This window comes from Pecten maximus, chromosome 8, assembly GCF_902652985.1.
Source record: "Pecten maximus chromosome 8, xPecMax1.1, whole genome shotgun sequence".
In the NCBI taxonomy this organism is placed as follows: domain Eukaryota; kingdom Metazoa; phylum Mollusca; class Bivalvia; order Pectinida; family Pectinidae; genus Pecten; species Pecten maximus.
The window spans coordinates 5149365-5167780 of record NC_047022.1 but is presented as its reverse complement, the minus strand read 5'-3'; the positions used below and the strand labels follow the sequence as shown (position 1 = coordinate 5167780).

General features: G+C 34.8%; 1 protein-coding gene across 1 annotated transcript; it reads left to right on the top strand.

Moving 5' to 3' along the window:
• The first annotated feature begins 3185 nt into the window (after positions 1 to 3185).
• On the top strand, positions 3186 to 4545 carry LOC117333122 (zinc finger protein 664-like). Its single transcript, XM_033892259.1, has one exon. It carries the CDS (start codon positions 3244 to 3246, stop codon positions 4513 to 4515), a length of 1272 nt encoding a protein of 423 aa, XP_033748150.1. The 5' UTR covers positions 3186 to 3243; the 3' UTR covers positions 4516 to 4545.
• Positions 4546 to 18416: the final 13871 nt, after the last annotated feature.

The window sequence follows — 18416 nt, the reverse complement described above, 5'->3', positions numbered from 1 at the left end:
TAACTAACCATTATCAAATGCATTTACACAGCCAAATCACTGCTAACAATGTAGTTATACAATATGATAGGCCTACAGTGTATATAAACATTGGGTGAGCTATGGTGACTTGCAGAGTTAATCAAAGACATATAAGAACATAAAAACAAAATCATAAATATAACACGTAGTATATACATACGTATAATGTTTTCTATTTCTTTGAATACAGAGTACTGTATATAAACTAGGTAGACATACATTCACACGCTTTGAAATAGTAGAGAGATACGCATAAATAACAAACATCGATGTGACTAGGAGTGAATGAAAGGTCAAGGATTTGATATGGCAGTGCGGAGCACGGTATTAGGTCTACACGGGAGAAGAGTATATATAATATGTTGGAATTTAAATGGTATGATATCGAGAGTATGTGGATGTGATTAACACACGAAAATATTAAACTGTGCGAGCTGATACTCATTACATTGTATTATATTGTTGATGGGAATTGAAAATAAGAGAGTATTTTGGAAACTTATATAAATCCGCAGTCCGCACTTCCTTAGTAAAACACGTGGAGTTCTAGATGTAAACATTCGATCAGACGACATTTGATAGTAATATTTCTGTGGGATTCGGAGATAAAGAATACTGAATTTATATTACATAGTGAAATACATCAGGAACAGACTGTATCAATTGATCATTATGCCACGTGGTGTTCAGTGTTACGAACATTCGATCAAACGGCCTTGGATCCAGATCCAGGTCAGGTAAAAGCATAATCCCTGAAGCTACACCAACGCATGGAGATCTAGATAGGTAAGGTATGTCACTGGACTCACTGCTAGATACGTAACGACGTAATTCATGTGATTCCAAGCACAGGCGCTTGCATAGAAAATATGACTTTAATTTTTTTTTTGATATGACAGTGGTATGTGTAATCTATTAAGTACAGATTACACATACCACTGTCAAAAAAAAAACAAAAAAAAAACGAAAATAACATTTTCTATGCAAGCGCCTGTGATTCCAAGCAGTGGCTAGATATTTGAAAGATAATTAAGTGTACTATTTACAACAATACAAATCAACAAAACCATCATTTTAGTCAGTTTTCACTCAGTGTAAGGCATTCGTTGTACATACACTGTAACATATGCATTTACACGGACGAGAACCTACACATTGTAATTGTACCTTACTATTGTCTGCATTACTACTTAAATAATGAGTTGCAGGTATTGCTGTTTTAGTAGGTAAAATAACACATGTAAATTCTAGTCTATTATTTGGTAAGTCATATTTTTTTTGCATTACGGAGATTGTGTTGAGAGTTTTAATAATTTGCAACAAGATTAGGAAGTAGGGCATTAAGATAGTTGGGTAATATGATTATATGTATCTTATAAAAAAAAGAGAATTTTTCGACAAGATCATCAATGTAATGTGATTGTCTACTGGTGTAGGAAGATAGACCAGTGACAATGCGACCGTCTTCGAGTTGTAATTTTTCTAATCTATCTGCATCTGATAAGGTGCAACCATACCAGAGCTCGCAACAATATTCTAAGATTGGAAGGATGAAGGATCTATAAATTCTATTTAGCGTTTTTCGCGACAGAATATATTTTAGTTTGTGAATGACACCTACATATTGTAGTTTTGTTAAGATACAATGTACATATAATTACATATGCATTCTATATGAGGGTTCCACTTGCCATTTGAGTCGATGTATACTCTATTAAAGATGCTTATGACAACGGACAAATTCAATATTGACACCATTAAAACTTATATCGATTATATGATCCAATTCTGTATGAGAGAAAAACAAAGCCTCTGTTTTTGAAGGATTAGATTAATCAACCAATTATCAGCCCAAGATTGAATTTTTAACAGATCATTATTAATGTTTTGTTCAATCAGATGTGGGGATTTATCAGAGTACAAAAGTGATGAATCATCTGCAAAAAGTTTTGACAGACTGTCTCAATTATCGGTTTAAGGACCGACCCTTGAGGTACACCAGCATTAGTATATTTTACCAAAGATTTACTATTTCGAAAAAAAACTTGTTTTCTATCTGACACATAATTAATCAACCAGGCTAACACTTTGCCAGATATACCATGACTCTTTAGTTTCACTTCCAAAACCCTATGCCACACTCTGTAGAATGCCTTAGAAATGTCACAAAAGACTAGACAGTTCTACTTAATGATTCAGATAACTAAATTGCAATCTTATATTCAGATATTCAAAAAACATTTAATACAGGAAAGATATTTGTAATGAACATTTGTACATTATCGTTCAACATGATTACGTTCTAGTCTAAAGCATCGCGTTGTTATGCTGTTTACATGGGTGATATATTACAGCTCTTACGTAAAGGATCATTTCTTGCAATCAATTTTGACTCGTCCCACATATGAACAAAAATGTTGTATTAATCATCGATCATACATCAACCAATACATAACCTCGACATAATAATAATAATATTTCGAAAAATCGACATTTATGGAGGGAATTGTATACGCATTACCTTACAATTTAAATTTTGTGTATTTACTACATTTTAAGTGAGAAAAACGTGTTGTTACTCAATATCAAAAATCTGATATGGGGAAAAAAAACCCAAAAACCCCCCAGAGATAATTGGTTTAAAGAAAAATAAAATTGAAAAGTCTTTATTTTAGATCTGAGCATATATTTGTCCTGATCTGTTGACATAGTACTGAAAACACTTTCAGAACGTGTACTGTTATATGCTATATATCTTAATAAAACGTGACGTAACAGAGTAAAACATTCAGTTGAAAAGATTTTCATCGTTATGATTTCCCCCCCAGGAATATGCTTTGTCGAAAATCTCATTTTTTGATCTTGAAACATTTGACAAGATTCTGATTGCAAAAATTACATGATATATGTGCTGATCCATGAAAATATGCAAATTGTTCATTGCCGTTATTTGTTATAACTTAAAAACCCGTGTAAAATTGAGTGCGTCAAATATATGTGTTTACAGAATATGGTTTATCATTATATGTCATGTTTACGCTCAATATCTTTTTCAGATAAACATGCTTTTCGCTCAGGCATCTAATTGGTCCGAAAACTGAAGATTATTTATGAATTTACGTGATCAAAAGGGGCGATTGACAAACAGCACATTTTCCAGGAAAAGGAGCCTAACACGTGGTCGGATCTCTGATAGGAACTTCCGGTTCAATTACCTTCCCGATGGAATCGCACGCAGGAGAGAAACTATACGAATGTAATGATCGTGGTAAAGAATTAAGTGAATCATCCAACTACAATGGCCATGTATCTACAAAGTGTGATATTTGTGGTAAGGTATCCAGTACTTTAACTGTCCATAGGATTCATATCAGAAGTCATACCGGAGAGAAGCCCTATAAATGTGGTATTTGTTGTAAGGAATTTAGGACTTCGTCCCATCCGAAGGCACATATCAGAACACATACCGGGGAAAAACCTTACAAGTGTGATATTTGTGGTAAGGAAATGAGTACTTCATCTCATCTGAAGATACATATGAGATCACATACCGGAGAGAAGCCTTACAAATGTAATATTTGTGGTATGGAATTTAGTGTTTCGTCAAATCTGAATAAACATATCAGATATCATACCGGAGAGAAGCCGTACAAGTGTAATATTTGTGGAAAGGAATTCAACCAGTCTGTTCCGCTAAAATTGCATGTTAGAACTCATACCGGAGAAAAGCCGTACAAGTGCGATATTTGTGGTAGGGAATCAAGTACTTCATCTCATCTGAAGACACATATGAGAACTCATACTGGAGAAAAGCCGTACAAGTGCGATATTTGTGGTAAGGAATTTAATGTTACATCAAGTCTAAAGATACACATGAGAACCCATACCGGAGAGAAGCCTTACACATGTGATATTTGTGGTAAAGATTTTAGTGCTTCAACACCTCTCAAGGCACATATACGAACTCATACTGGAGAAAAGCCTTACAAGTGTGATAGTTGTTATAAGGAATTTACCGACTCATCAAGTCTAAAAACACATATGCGAACTCATACCGGAGAAAAGCCGTATAAGTGTGATATTTGTGGTAGGGATTTTAGTGTTTCTTCACGTCTAAAGACACATACACGAATGCATACTGGGGAGAAGCCTTATAAGTGTGATTTTTGTTTTAAGGAATTTTATGATTCATCAAGTCTAAAGTTACATATCAGAAATCATACTGGAGAGAAGCCCTACAAGTGTGATATTTGTGGTAAAGCATTTAGAACTTCACCACGTCTGAAAATACATATAAGAAATCATACTGGAGAGAAGCCTTACAAGTGTGATATTTGTATTAAGGAATTTAGTGACTCATCAATTCTGAAGAAACATATCAGAACTCATACCAGAAAGAAGCCATACAAGCTTAAGTGTGAGACAATAGGTTTTAGTGAGACAATTGGTTTTAGTGAGACAATTGGTTTTAGTGAGACAATTGGTTTTAGTTAGACTGGTGTTAGCGAGCCAACTGGTGTTAGTGAGACAATTGGTGTTAATGAGACAATTGATGTTAGTGAGACAACTGGTGTTAGTGAGACAATTGATGTTAGTGAGACAATTGGTGTTAGTGAGACAATTGATGTTAGTGAGACAATTGGTGTTAGTGAGACAATTGATGTTAGTGAGACAATTGGTGTTAGTGAGACAATTGGTGTTAGTGAGACAATTGATGTTAGTGAGACAATTGGTGTTAGTGAGACAACTGGTGTTAGTGAGACAATTGATGTTAGTGAGACAATTGGTGTTAGTGAGACAATTGGTGTTAGTGAGACAATTGGTGTTAGTGAGAAAATTGGTTTTAGTGAGACAATTGGTTTCAGTGAGACAATTGGTGTTAGTGAGACAATTGGTGTTAGTGAGACAATCGATGTTAGTGAGACAATTGGTTTCAGTGAGACAATTGATGTTAGTGAGACAATTGATGTTAGTGAGACAATTGATGTTAGTGAGACAATTGGTGTTAGTGAGACAACTGGTGTTAGTGAGACAATTGGTGTTAGTGAGACAATTGGTGTTAGTGAGACAATTGGTGTTAGTGAGACAATTGGTGTTAGTGAGACAATTGGTGTTAGTGAGACAATTGGTGTTAGTGAGAAAATTGGCTTGAGTCAACCGTCGAGTCAACAAGTGTTGATGAGGCAAAGGGCGCTATTACTGGTGATTTAAGTAGAAATACAAGTAAATACGCATACAATAGTAAGGTTGATGTTATTTATCCTGGAATGAAGATCATCAAGACAGGAGGATGATCCAGTGTTTACATATAGCGTGGAGAACATGCTACAACATTACTATCAGATAAACGGGATCCAAGCTTTACAAGGACAAAATAACTTTGTATTGTGGCAAAACTATACATACTCTGGAATTCGACAACTATTTAGTCTAGTAACATTTAAAATCAAACAAATAACCCGCAATGATTATTTTAAGCTTAAATGCAAGAAGCATATATATATACAATGTATGTGTCAAATTTTATAACAAGAGATTATCAATGAACAGTTTTAGTAGTACATAATTAGTATCCAGATATCATTATCTCATTTCATGTAGCTCTCAATGCCATCTTATTTTAAACATATGGCATAACACTCATGTGTCGCATGTTTTTATACAAATTTTATAGCATCTATCATAAAACTTTTATCTATACATTTCTTTGTGTTCAGCTGCTTGTTTCTTACAACATCAGTCACGCTGCCAGCTTTTCATTTGTCAATACACAACTTAACAAACATGTATAGATCGAAATGGCCATGTATTACAATGACATTTATAATCTTGTTCCTTTAAACCTTATATACATAATATCAGGTCATAACATAACTACTACCTAATTCCATCATGTTACATATTTTTGTAAGGTAAACAATTATAATTGACGTATACGTAGGTGAGGGGAGAACTGTCCCTTAACATAATAACAAAGTACATAATATATGTAGCGAGACAAACCTAAGGACAAAAGAGACTCAATGATACATACAAATTGAAAAAAAACTCAATGATGCATACAAATTGCAAAAAGAGACTCAATGATACAAATCGAAAAAAAGAAATTCAATGATACATGCAAATTGAAAAAATCTCAATGATGCATGCAAATTGCAAAAAGAGACTCAATGATACATGCAAATTGCAAAAAGAGACTCAATGATTCATACAAGTTGAAAAAAAGACTCAATGATACATACAAATTGCAAAAAGAGACTCAATGATGCACACAAATTGAAAAAAAGACTCAATGATGCATACAAATTGCAAAAAAAGACTCCATGATACATACACATTGAAAAAAAGACTCAATGATACATACAAATTGAAAAAGAAATTCAATGATACATACACATTGAAAAAGAAACTCAATGATACATACAAATTGCAAAAAGAGACTCAATGATGCATACAAATTGAAAAAAAGACTCAATGATGCATACAAATTGCAAAAAAAGACTCCATGATACATACACATTGAAAAAAAGACTCCATGATACATACAAATTGAAAAAGAAATTCAATGATACATACACATTGAAAAAGAAACTCAATGATACATGCAAATTGCAAAAAGAGACTCAATGATACAAGTTGAAAAAAAGACTCAATGATGCATACACATTGAAAAAGAAACTCCATGATACATACAAGTTGAAAAAAGACTTTACGATACATTATGCACCATATAAGTAGTGATACCCAAGTTTTCGAGAAATAACGGTAGTTGCTTAAAATATGAACGTGTTCAGTCTCAGTTTAACGAGATATTTATACCAGAAAAAAAAACTAATTATAATTCACTAATGTAAGTGAAGGGGACCTGGCCATAATGCAGACTGTGATAACAGTGATCCAATTCTAACCTTGTAACTTCGAATGGGTCACACACATTACAGCCTGCATCCCCCACCCGCAACAGTATGACGTAAATGAGAACTATAATTTCAAATGAACTTAAATAAAAATTGCATAAATTTTCCAACGTCTACAATCTTAACATATATACGCTAGGTACAGTTATCATCAGGTATATATAGAGAGAGCAGAGATGCATCATCCCGTGTTCCTACTGAAGTCACAAATAACCATCGACTGAACTATATATGAGAGCAAACATACATCATCTCTCGTGTCACTGTAATCTGTCCCTCTAAAGTCTTCTGTGTATGACGAAATACAGTTCAAGCTGTAAGGAAGGCTTTGGGTTCTGTTTAGTAGCCGTGACATACCAGAGTCTTTAAAATGGTAGTTGGTGCTTCAGCATATTAGGAGTGGGAAGACTGGTTCGCCCGTTGTCAGTATAATGTGACCGGGTGGGGTGTGCTGCTGGGTGTCTTCAGCAGTATGCTTTAGTGAGGTAGCACTAAAATTCTGCAAAAGTTCGGACTATCACAAGAAGACTTAACACGATCATACCGCAGGCCTTAACTGTTAATAGGACGTTAAACAAAACATGCACAGAAGTGCATCACTCCCAGCGCCCATATCCTAACTCGGTAATGTCCCAAATGTCCAAAACATCAGATAGCACAGTATGGCACATGTACACGCACAATATCGTAAGTCCAGACGTATGTTGACACAGTTGTAGGAACACAATATTCCTGATAGACCGACATGTGCATAGCGGAAAGGCAGAGATGCATCACCCTAGGCCTGACCGGCATGGAATATTGTAGTTACGGAGGTCAACAATACTAAATAAAGTGCTCAAGAATACCCCTTGAGTACCATTATGATATGATGAAAACCCTAACTAAAACTATATTCTAAGAATACAGACTTTAAATATAAGTAGGAGGCAGGCAAACAAGCACAATTAACAAATATTAAATCCGTATACGAATATACCATGCATCCAACATATAGGATTAAGTAGCTGCATGTGTTGGTAAAACTAACAGGGAACATTTCATTGTTTTACAAGATAGGCATACGAAACCGTTTCCCCCCAGAAAATATAAATATATGGCCCAACGACGAACCCTGCATCTGTGAAAAGCGATACTATGTATTGTATACACTGGACAATTTGTACAATCGGAGTGATTTGCGGTAATGAGTCATGGGTCATTGTGAAAATGACTTTTGTACGATTAAAACGTGATTTATGATCTTGTGGAAATATTAGAACCAGAATAAAAGAACTGAATATCATCAAAAGCCGACATGATGTGCTGGCCTTGGCCTGCAGCCATTTCGCCTACTCGTAAGAAGGTATGAAAAACCATTAAACACTTTGCCTTAATTGTTAATTGCTCATAAGGTATTACACCAATATTTGCTCATTTAAACATCAACATGTAAATGTGTGAAATCAACTTTGTAATTGGGAGACGAGTAACGGGAGTTTTTCCATGCTTTTGTAGCTCTGCCAACATATTTTTTATAGCGAAAAACCGAGTTTGATTTTCTAGGTTCAACCGTTTATGCACACAGCAATGGCGGATAAATAAGATATAAGCGTAGAAGTCGCAAGACTAGACTGAACCCGATGTGCTATAAATAAGGCCAAATGTTCAGAGCTACTATGTAAGAGACTTGGTACAAGTAAAATCAACTAACAAATGATGAAGAAGATGGAAAGCTCTTCGATATAACTGTTTAGAACTCTCAATGAGAACAACATCTCTCAGGAAATGGACGTTCTGGGTCAGATTCGCGACAACTGAGGAGGAACTGACAGTGGATATTTGTCCATGTTCAGTATATGCTGTCGAAAAGCTGGGACTTGTTTACGAGACAAGAAATTAGCTGTGACATTCAATATCTAGAACTATCCCGAGCCATAACAGAACTATGTTGACCCATAAATCAAATATCAAAACAAGACAAGAAATCAGCTGCCACATTCAATATCCAGAATTATCCCGAGCCATAAATCAAATATCAAAACTATTAATGTGGCTGCAACTAAATTACGCAACGGTTTCATCATAGTGAGATCAGTAGAAGACCGGTTATTTATAATGTGAACCACGGATAAATTGTCAGAATAGAATAAAATGCATGGATTCTTAAGATCATGACCTCAGAGTTGCAGGTCAACAGTAATTGGGAACAGCTCTTTAATACTGACATGGTGCACTTTCAGCTCTTCCGGCCATGCACCGTAGAACCAACGTGTACAAAAACAGCCCATAACCTAAAGTGCGGCCATTAGTAAACATTGTTACGGTATCCGATGATTGTTACTCCGTACTCCAGTACCATTAAAATTTTGAAGAAAAGCCGCCATTTGGATTTCAAGGTCAAAAGAGAATCGACGTTTAAAGTAAAAGCTGGTCAAACAAGCGCTCGCACTACCTGCTATAGGCATTTGTGACCATGGAAACACGGTTATTTTCTGCAATATGTCTGATCAACACGAGCTTTATTGTTCTCCTGAAACTTACAATTTACCCTTGTACGCCGAAATTAACAGGTAGCTTAATAAACCAAATGTCAAAATCAAGATCCATGGATAACAATGGCACATATTAATAATTAGTCAAGTTAGTTCTGATAAATTGCAACAAAATAGTGATTTTTAATCTGGATACATATCACTTGATTTACTCTTTACTTGAACCTTAAGCTTTAAGAAAATAATATGCGACGTTCCGACGAATTTTGTCATCTTTATCAACCCATAACCTAGCCACCATTGTCATGGTATCGAGCTCTGTATCTAAGAATGTAAGGCACTGCATGCTGGCTTAGAAACAAAACATCGTCCAGCATGTGAACTATGCGTGATGCTTGAAAATTGTTCTCCATTATCCAATGTAACATCGTACTAAATTTCTCAAAATGTTGAAAATATTATCTACTTTCATTTCCAACAGTTTATAGTCCTCAGGGTAAACTGGAAGTATCTGAAATGCCAACTCGAAGTCTGTTTTAGCTAATACCGTACCATGACCAAAATGACTGTTTTTTGTTGTTTTTGTTTTGCTTTGTTTTTGTTTTGACAGAAATGGAGGCTTTTACAAATTTTACGGGCGGCTGAAAGTTACAGATGCCTTTGTTACAAAAACTATTTTTGCGAAAGGCATAGCAAATTTTGCTCAGAGACCAAGACTGACACGAAAAGTATTAACCAGAAGAGTTTTGCCACTTATCATTAACTGTAGATGATGTCCAGGCATCAAGAAATAACTCAGACACCACCTGGTCCCAAGGGAGACTATCAGGGAGTGCCTGCTTCTATTTTTAGAAACGTGGAATCGTAACCAATAGCAGCGGCATAACTTTTGATGGTCTGAATAGTATGTGCATACTTCCTAAGTGTGCTCTTTCCCAATGACACTAGATGGTTAAGTCACGTGATCTATACATCTTCAGACTACACTGTGCAATATCGGAAAAATTAAGGAGGGCTTGCATAGGCTATGCATGTTGCCTAATTCCCATTGTAAAGATATGCACAATGAAGTATTCTGAAATGAAAAGAAAATAGGAAAATCACGTGACATACCACATTAACATAAAGTATTTACATAGAGAGTAAATATATCTTTGCATAACCCAAATAATTATAATACTTAAATACTATGAAATGTGCCAACAATCACAAATCGTAAATGCAATTTAATAACTGATATTTGATTGTTTATTTGCTTTACCTTAATGTGATATCAATGTTAGGATGTGCTGCTTTACGTTTACATGTTGTAAATATTGTACATAAAAATGTCGACCACTTGGAAGAAGGGTGTTGCGACTCAAAGCGTCCTCAACCCTATTCTATTATTATTATGATCTAGTTCGTTTTCAGAAACACGATTTATTACATTTTTACCAGTGAAATATCAAAAATTATTCATTCTATAAAAGTGATATTTTTCATTATCATATTTTCTAGTGAAAAATATCACTTTTGCTGATTTGACCAATCAAATTAATGATTACAAAATACCAAAATAATTGACCAATCAGAAAGCCCGACATATATGTCAGCACCTGGACAGGGGAAACTACTTTTATTGTTTACAAATTATCGCTGTAGGCCTAGTTAGCATACGGGGTTGGTTGCTGCGCACTCGTGAAAAATATCAAAATATTAGCCCCACTCGTGAAATATATTTGGTATTACTGAAGACACTGTTAGATATCCTCTGTATACTGCATAATGAAAATAAAACTTCATATTACAACCCTAATAGTAATAAAAAATGAAAGTTAACTGAAACAGGTTATATTTAATTCTTATTATCATTCTTGATATACAATGTTTTCTTATAGATTAGTTTTCATGCAATAATTGATTTTCCTTCCAAATGTTGTTCTATAATGATAACTATAATTATCCCCTCGCGCGACGAGTCGCTGGGGGATATAGGGATGTGTCCGTACGTAAGTACATAGACTTAAGTATTTAAGTACGTACGTACGTAATATATTTATCCGGAGCATGACAATTTCATCAAATTTTATACACATCAAGACCACATCGAGGCGGAATGCAGTGTGCAAGAACCGTAACTCTTGCTTCCGTTTTTACAGTTAATCCCCTTTAAAAAAAGATTTACCTTGTCCGGAGCATAACTTTCAAACCATGCATAATTTCATCAAACTTCATACACATCAAGACCACATCGAGGCGAAGTACAGTGTGCAAAAACCGTAACTCTTGCTTCCATTTTTTACAGAGTTATTCCCCTTTAAAAAAAGAGTTACCTTGTCCGGAGCATAACCTTCAAACCATGCATGATAATTTCATCAAACTTCCACATCGAGGCGGAGTGCAGTGTGCAAGAACCGTAACTATTGCTTCCGTTTCACACTGTTTCCCCCCCCCCCCCCCCCTTTTTTTTAAAAGAAAAATTACCTTGTCCGGAGAATAACTTTCAAACCATGAATAATAATTTCATCAAACTTCTCTAAGGTAATAAGTAAATTGATGAATATATTATCTTACTATATCACACTTCATACACATCAAGACCACATCAAGGCGGAGTGTAGTGTCCAAGAACCGTAACTCTTGCCTCCGATTTCACAGTCATTTCTCTTGAAAAAATTATTATTATTCTAAACAACCACTGCAATGCAATATTTTCATTTGTATAGCAGTTTTTGACATTACTTTAAAAACTACTCCGCATTATGATGACAATTAAGGTACATCACTTCAAAACCAATATAACACAGCAGCGGTATTAATAATACAATTTATTTATTAAACATTGAAAAGTGATAATATTTCAGACACCTAAAACTTTTTTATAATAAAAAACCTTCTTTTAAGTCAGAGTTCCAATTTTGATAAAAAATGATAGTTACATTAATTAATTGTTCAAATTGAAATTGAAGATGTATTTGTTTCGTATTTTTATATGAAAATACTGAACATTTGAAATAAAAAGAATACACTCATTTTCTATAACAAATAATTGCTAATATGTATTCTATTTGGTCTTTAATATTTAAACATCATTAATTTTCTGAATTTTTGCTTCCTTGCCGTTCTTAAATTCTTAAGTCAAAACGTCAAATGACAACATCAGCAATACAGGCATATGCGTTTACAATGATTATAATATCTTGCCTTTGCACGAGACATTAGCTGACCTGGCAGTACTCTATAATTTGAAATATTGTATTACAAGACTTAGCTTATCATGTTCGCCATGTAACTTTTGGTAGAGTGTAAAAATACGACAGCCTAATCTTGTTTAAGTAGAACTCTGTAAGTCGTCTGTTAGCGATGATGAAGCATTTTTATGTTTTACATTAACAAAAGGGACTAAAAAGTGATATACTGTCCAGATGTAGTTGTTTCATGTTCATAAATGCAGTGACGTATTTAGCTATAGAGTATGTACGGTGTGTCCCTGATAGATGTCAGTTGAATGTTTCGAGTATTTTCGCCACCAGATCCCATGCCCAGAGTAGAAGCAGGTGGACTTCATTTTTTTAAAAACTTTAAACCGCTAAAGCTCTTTTTTTTGTAACTTTAAAAAATACTTACTCGAGTGAAATAAATTCCATATCTTACAACCGCTCGTTGTGTAACCTCTATATCTGTAAAATCTCAATTCAATATAGCAAGCAGGATATACATGTGCAGCTGTAATGCTTTTAACTGGGTACAAATCGGACATCTACAGGGTTTTTGAAACTTACTCCGCACAGGGAAATTGTAATATTAGTTGGCTGACCAAAATAAACATACAATGATCCAATTACTTATCTATACCGAGAGTTGCTTCTATAAAGATATAAATTTAACATTATATATCCATTTAAACTATTAACATGTAGGTAATAACGGCAGTACAGACACGTCAATTGTCGAATTTTCGAGGCAATCTGTCCCTTTATCAAGACACAGGTAAATTACAAACGATCACATATAGACATAGAACATGGAATAAACAACAATACAATATTGAAATTAATAAGCAATTCTATATGTGTAAAAAGATAAGGATATACAGTATACATGTATATGAACAGCAAGAGTCACGTGGGCTTTGATAGTCATCTGATTAGAGATGCGCAAAACGGCCCCCAACACCCTGGAAGCAATTACAATTAAGCTAGCAATAGACCCTGAAGCAAATCCTGGGGATACAGTGATTTCAGCGTACATTCATTTTGTTTATTGGGAAATTATAAGTTTCTAAGTCATTGTCCAAGGACTACATTGAACTTTGACCTTTGAGTACCACTTCAGCTGGATTACGTTAGATATGAATTTCAATTCAAAGCTGTCAATTTAGAAGAAGAAGAAAAAGAAGAAGAAGAAGATATTTTGGACCGAGTCCCTCAGCTGGAAGCCTTGAACACTATCAATACCGTATATTTATCCTGTAGAGAGGCTTCAGATGCTGCAAATATGGTCAACCTGGAGAAGTTCACAATCAGAAAAGAAATAAAAATAAAAAAATAAAATGTGAAACCGTTTGTAGAAAATGGACAGGCGGATACATGATCAATGACTTGACATTTATAGGTCTCCAAGAGTCTTCGGCTCAAATTACCAAAATATTTTCAAATGTGTGCTAAAGTAGTATATTGGATTCCCCAGCCGCTATTGCCATCGATATTGTCAACATCTATATATACTGTATATATCATAAATCCACACATATCTTTATACGTAATGACATCGTGTTTAATGGTGATCTGTATTCAGATTGCAATTAAACTGTTCAACTACAGTAGACTACATGTCTAAAAACATTGTTGAAATAGCTAAAACCCGCAATATACAATGTAGTTTTTATTATAAAGCTATAATTTACATCATATGCCCTTTATGAGATGAACAATTGTCTCTATTCATCCGTCTTCATCTCAATTCTATTTAAATAGCAGTGGTGATATCCGGAATAATACAACCATAATACAGTGTCTTGTTTAATTTAGTATACAAATCTTCCAGGTCGTTTAGATGCTTACCTATAGCAGCAACCCAGTATTTTTGTAACAAGCTCTCCATTTACATTGACCATTAGTTTAAAACCAAGACGCGAAAATAGCCTAAAGGCTAATGACAAACGTATCCACACCGCCATCCAGCTGTATGAAGGTAACATAACGTAAATAGTTCAAGTTGTGTACGCATTTTTGTCCATTTTATCTTTACCGTGTGCATAAGCCTTCCACCTAAGCTTAGTATCGATATGTATAACAAGATCTCTTGACGTTGATGTTGTCTGCGGGTGTTCGCTCGCGATCGGGTTCTGATAAAACACACGATAAATATTAAATAATTATCAGGCTGGGAAAAACCACCAACAATACGCAAACTTGCGTTTGAGTATGGATTTGTTATTCAAAAACGAAAAAAAAATCCACTGAACTGTAAATTTTGCAATATCTTTTATTTAATGACTCATTAACTTGATGAGCTGCGATAACGTAGCTCTGGACGACGGACGGACAATTTCTGACAGATGGTCGGTGCCGTAGAGCAGTGTAGGCAGGTATGAATATTCGTTCTCTAACTTGATAAGTACTGCATAGCATAGCCCTAGTTTCCTTTGGCCCTGACACCATGTCTGGTGTAGGGCTACTCCTATACGTATATTTGAGGTCTTATTCCATCTGATTACATTGATGGCAATTGTTACATGATAGCCTGTCAAAAATTTCCTGGCGTGTAAACCTCTAATATTATTGGAGTAGTGTAGGGCGAGAGCACACTAAGCCTACTATATGAAAATGTGAAATTCTCCGACACCGTTTGGTGTCGCTAAGATTTCGGTGTAAACACAATGAAATTGGGCGTGACATAACACCTACCTTACTTTTTTGGATAAGGGAGATATTTATATGGAATGCCAAATTAACATATATTCAATTAATTGAACCTAGGTTCAGTTCAATTGAAGATAGGTCCAATTATTTGTACCTATCTTTAATCATTTAAAGATGGGTACAATTGAATTGAACCTATATTTAATTTGATAATAATTGAACCTATCTTTAATTGAATTGAATCCATCTTAAATTCAATTGAACCTATCATCAATATGTCTCTTTTCCCTATTTGTTCGTAATTGAAGAAATGTTCAATTCAATTAGAGATAGGTTTAAATCAATTGAAGATAGGTTCAATTAGTCTTATTTAGACCTATCTTTTATTCAATGTACCTATCTCTAATTGAATTGAACCTATCTCTAATTGAGTTAAACTTATCTTCAATTATTTAAAGATAGGTTCAATTAATAGAATATATGGTAATTTGGCGTTCCATATATTTTTTTTACCACAGAACACACATTTAGTCCCAAATCGATATTCTATTCCATTCGTAGATAACCCTCGCTTTATATAATTATTACACTGGTCAAAATTTCACATATATCATTGTTTGACATCAACAAATATAGATATTAACAAATTAAAAACAAACATTATTTTGACGTTTGGTCAAATCCAACAAGTTGAGCAATACAGGCCCTCTGGGCCTCTTGTTTGTTTACAGGTTTTAATTCTTGGTGGTTGCTCTTGCTCAGGCGATGCGAGGGAGTTGGTGGTCGTCGTTAGTGCCCAGGTGCCTGTATCCCACTCAGGTGAGTCATGTCCTATCCATCTGGGACATCCAAAAGGCTGGATAGCTCGCTGGAACAGACCTGGACGCGATTAGGTGGCCCATCTCAGTCCGGTGTCAAACTCCATATGTGGTGTGTGGGGGAAAATGACCATATAAGTCATTCAACAGTGGTTAAGATATATCTGAATTTCAGATTATTTGCTTTGCGGGTTCATCATCTTCAGGTGTTTACCTTTGTAAATAAATGTTCTTCCTAGGCAAGCAATGGGCACTGACCTGCTGTCAGCTAAGTTTTCTTATTTAATACAGCAACTGCTATGCAAAGGGAGATAACTCTTACCCTTCTGTTTGTTTGTAAAATCCATAAACATATAGGTAAATATATCTGTGTGAGCTACCAAATATATTGCGTTTTGCATAATATCAGGGTTTTATAATGTTTAAATATCACCCTGTCATTTCCATACATGTGTGAATTTCGGATTTTTCTTCAATCAGCATTATTTCATTATAAGTCATTCTAGCTCATGGACACATGTCAAGCCCCTGTGTCAATATTTAATTGCCATCGTGAGAAATATTGCACCAGCATCAATTAGCATTATTTCAGTATAATTTAGTTTTTTGGCAAATTAAATCTATTTTCATGTGATTTTCAATTCTTTATTTTGTAATGTAGTGAGAAATTGTCATAAGGAAATTTGATCCTATTTTGTGAAGGCCTTGATACATCACTGAAGTCCTCTAAAATACATTACTTTAGTCCTCTGAATTACATTCTTTGAGTCCTTAGAAATGCATTATTTGAGTTCTCTGAAATACATTACACAAGTCTTCTGAATTACATTACTTGAGTCCACTGAATTACATTATTGGAGTCCTCTGAAATACATTACTTGAGTCCTCTGAAATACATTATTTGAGTCCTCTGAAATACATTATTTGAGTTCTAATACATTACTTGAGTCCTCTGAAATACATTATTTGAGTTCTAATACATTACTTGAGTCCACTGAATTACATTATTGGAGTCCTCTGAAATACATTACTTGAATCCTCTGAAATACATTATTTGAGTCCTCTGAAATACATTGCTTGAGTCCTCTGAATTACATTATTGGAGTCCTCTGAAATACATTACTGGAGTCCTCTGAAATACATTACTTGAGTCCTCTGAATTACATTATTTGATCCTCTGAAATACATTACTTGAGTCCTCTGAATTACATTATTGGAGTACTCTGAATTACATTATTGGAGTCCTCTGAATTACATTATTTGAGTCCTCTGAAATACATTACTTGAGTCCTCTGAAATACATTACTGGAGTCCTCTGAAATACATTATTTGAGTTCTAATACATTACTTGAGTCCTCTGAATTACATAATTGGAGTCCTCTGAAATACATTATTTGAGTCCTCTGAAATATGTTATCAAAGTCCTCTGAAACACATAATTTGAGTCCTCTGAAAGGGGCCGCGGTGACCGAGTGGTAAAGGTGTCCCGACACTTTATCACTAGCCCTCCACCTCTGGGTTGCGTGTTCAAAACCTACGTGGGGCAGTTGCCAGGTACTGACTGTAGGCTGGTGGTTTTCTCCGGGTACTCCGGCTTTCCTCCACCTCCAAACCTAGCACGTCCTTAAATGACCCTGGCTGTTAATAGGACGTACGTTAAACAAAATAAACCAGACCAATAAACCAAAGTCCTCTGAAATACATTACTTGAGTCCTCTAAATTATATAATTGAAGTTCTCTGAAATACATTATTTGACTCCTCTCACTACTGAAGATATCTATGGCAAACATGTACATTAAATTTTACTAAATATCGGTTTTAGTTCAGTTGATATTAAGCAGAAATTCAAGTCAGTTTACAATATGGAAAAGATATATCACGGGAAAGTTATAAGAATAACAGTCAATTTCCATTGGTCATAAACCATATTGTCCCAAGTTCTACAAGTTTTCTGCAGCTGAAAAAAATAAGCTAAAATTGAGATAAACTTGTTTGCAGTTGATAGCCATCTTCACATTTTATATAAATATATGAATTAAGTAACAATATCCGGCCTGTAATGGTATGATCGGACATGAAACCTGGTTATTATACTTTTTTTCCTGTCCGCATTTATCCAAGTTTCCAAACATTTCGTGGCCATATTTGTTTGCAATCATTTGACCAGACGAGATCTTGCTTGACAGGGAAAATAGTTTCTGATGAGACTTTTAATCACACAAGTCGCATGATAAATATATTTACAAAACATTAAGAAACTCCCGAGTTGGATTATGAAATATTTGGTTGACCTGTTCACATATGTCGACATGCATATGCCGAAAGGTCAGGTATGTCG